Source organism: Carassius carassius, chromosome 23 (assembly GCF_963082965.1).
Source record: "Carassius carassius chromosome 23, fCarCar2.1, whole genome shotgun sequence".
Taxonomy (NCBI): Eukaryota; Metazoa; Chordata; class Actinopteri; order Cypriniformes; family Cyprinidae; genus Carassius; species Carassius carassius.
Window position 1 is genome coordinate 32484841 of NC_081777.1, and position 2843 is coordinate 32487683.

Genomic DNA, 2843 nt, shown 5'->3' on the forward strand with positions numbered 1-2843 from the left:
GATGTGACGGTAGCCATTGACTTGTGTTTAATGAATCACTAAAGGCCAGAGTTTCAGTTGATGATCTCACTTCCTTTCACTTCCTACGGTCATGGGTTCAATTCCCAGAATGCGTGAAGTCTGCTAAATTAATAAATTAAAGAGCAAGCCAAAAACATATTTGCCTAACGATAACAATACAGCTGTTTAATGGCACTGGAAACTGAGCGTGTGTGACATCTGTCCAGGCATCTGTGTACTTGAGAAGAGTGTGTTTCTGGCCGAGGACATCGTGTGTGTGTGTGTGTGTGTGTGTGTGTGTGTCTGTGTGAGTGTGTGCGAGAGAGACGTGTGATCTGAGATTCAGATGTATGTGTGTTTGTGTGTTTTATAAGATTTGAAATGTGACTTGGTCTCCATCAGGTCCTGGAGGAGTCTAGGAAGCCCTTGTTATCAGGTTTGAGCTCTTGTTTTAGTCCTCCATTTTTCATCACTGCTCAGTGCTGCCCTCTGTCTGTGTGTTGTCTGTCTGTGTGTGTGTGTGTGTCTCTGTGTGAGAGAGCACGTGTCTCTCTCTCTCTCTCTGTCTGTGTCTCTCTCTGTCTGTGTGTGTTCCTGCCCTGCGGTGTGTGTGTTCACCACATGGTGGCGCTACAGTACACGTCTGTGTGTGTAGATGAGCTGCTTGTGTCTCTCCAGCATGTTTATCTGATGATTTCAGTTTCTCAGCTGCTGTCTGAAGTAACTAACTCACGACTCATGTGCATAAACACATAAAACACCTGCTTTTCTGTCTCGACATCACTTTAACTGAATCTCTTCCTGGACAACAGTGATTTGTTTGGAAGTTTTTATGCTGTGCGTCTCATTAACATATAAGTTGATTATTCATATTTATACTCACCTAATGCACAGGTGTACACACATGAATTAGCTCAAAAGCTCGTTGAAATGAATTTGTAATGTTGTAAATGAACGACTGCATTCCTGGGGTTTGTTATTGGTGTAAAACTCACCCAAATAATCTCAATTTATCAGCCTTCTGCACAATACAGCCTTTCGTCATTTTCAGAAAAAACTCCAAAATAAACTCTAAAGGTGTGCAGAAGGATCCAGAAGTGTGTCTACCTCAAAATAATTTCAAGCACAAACACTCATTATTCAGATCCAGACTATAGTCCACTCATTAGCAGTGTATGTCTGCATTTTAATGCATCTCCAGCTTTATCTCACTCTTTAACATACAGTACAGACCAAAAGTTTGGACACACCTTCTCATTCAAAGAGTTTTCTTTATTTTCATGACTCTGAAAATTGTAGATTCACACTGAAGGCATCAAAACTATGAATTAACACATGTGGAATTATATATGGAATTATATACATAACAAAAAAGTGTGAAACAACTGAAAATATGTCATATTGTAGGTTCTTCAAAGTAGCCACCTTTTGCTTTGATTACTGCTTTGCACACTCTTGGCGTTCTCTTGATGAGCTTCAAGAGGTGCTCACCTGAAATGGTCTTCCAACAGTCTTGAAGGAGTTCCCCGAGAGATGCTTAGCACTTGTTGGCCCTTTTGCCTTCAGTCTGCGGTCCAGCTCACCCCTAAACCATCTGGATTGGGTTCAGGTCCGGTGACTGTGGAGGCCAGGTCATCTGGCGCAGCACCCCATCACTCTCCTTCTTGCTCAAATAGCCCTTGATGCCTTCAGTGTGACTCTACAATTTTCAGAGTCATGAAGATAAAGAAAACTCTTTGAATGAGAAGGTGTGTCCAAACATTTTAATGATGAGCATTAAGTATATTTTAATAATGTATGTATTTAATGGTATGCATTGAATATACTTGAATAAGTATTAAATATAAGCATTAAATAACCATGTATAAAATGTGATTTCAATAGTCCTTAGAAAAAAATCATAAATTTATAATACATTTTTGTATGAAAATTATGAATCATGATTTGTCTGTGAAAATGTGTATGCTGATTTCACACAAATTCATGAGTACACAGTGAATGAGTTTTTTTTATTTACTGCTCATTAAATCAAAACTAAGATTGTTTATATTTTTATTTTTGAATGCGACAAGTAATAAAATGCAGAAACTGCTAGAAATCTCTTCAAGTGGCTGTAGTTGTATCTGTTAGCGAGCATGCGTCTGTGTGTGTGTGTGTGTGTGTGTGTGTGTGTGTCTTCAGATGGACACGATGGAGCAGTGAAGGGGAATATGCCGTCTTCATGATGATCTGATGGGAACGTTGTGTTTCTGATCAGAATCTCATCATCATCATCTTCTTCATCACTGGGACACTTTACTAAAACAACAGACTGTCTGAAAATCATTCTTTAAGGGACCTTAACCAGATCAACCTGCTGTTTTTGTCTTTCACTTTTTTATGTGATCATTTTATAACTTATATTATAAGTTAGGGAATATTTGACAAAAACCCAACCAATAGTTTAACACTATCTCTCTTATCAAAATAAATACAAATCTGAAAACTAAATAGGATGATTGATTATTCAGATGCAAAGCATGCAATGACTGCGGCAACTTCAACATTTGAAAGGATACTATGACAAAGATATCGCTTTCTTTATTCAAAGTGATTTTTTTTAATGAATATATGATTGACCTGAAGAATGAAATCTGTTTCATAATCTTGGAAAATTATGAGCTAGCTAGATCACTGATTATCAGCTCTAGGGGTGTGACAATACACTTGAGATAATATACAGATACTTGGTTCACTAGAACAAGACAATATTTAAATACTATTTTTAAGAAATTTTCAATGACAAAATATTTGTCTTTTCATTAAAAAAATAAAACAATGCAGTTGTATTTAGAAATATTTTA

At 37.1% G+C, this 2843-nt stretch overlaps 1 protein-coding gene across 1 annotated transcript in view; it reads left to right on the forward strand.

Moving 5' to 3' along the window:
* The window catches only part of LOC132101801 (signal peptide peptidase-like 2A), a 12558-nt gene extending 9982 nt beyond the window's left edge, over window positions 1-2576 (forward strand). Inside the window, exons 15-16 of the mRNA XM_059507018.1 lie at window positions 403-435; window positions 2190-2576. Coding sequence (XP_059363001.1) covers window positions 403-435; window positions 2190-2225 — 69 coding nt within the window. The 3' untranslated portion in view covers window positions 2226-2576. The remainder of the gene's footprint in view (window positions 1-402; window positions 436-2189) is intronic.
* The last annotated feature ends 267 nt before the right edge of the window (window positions 2577-2843 follow it).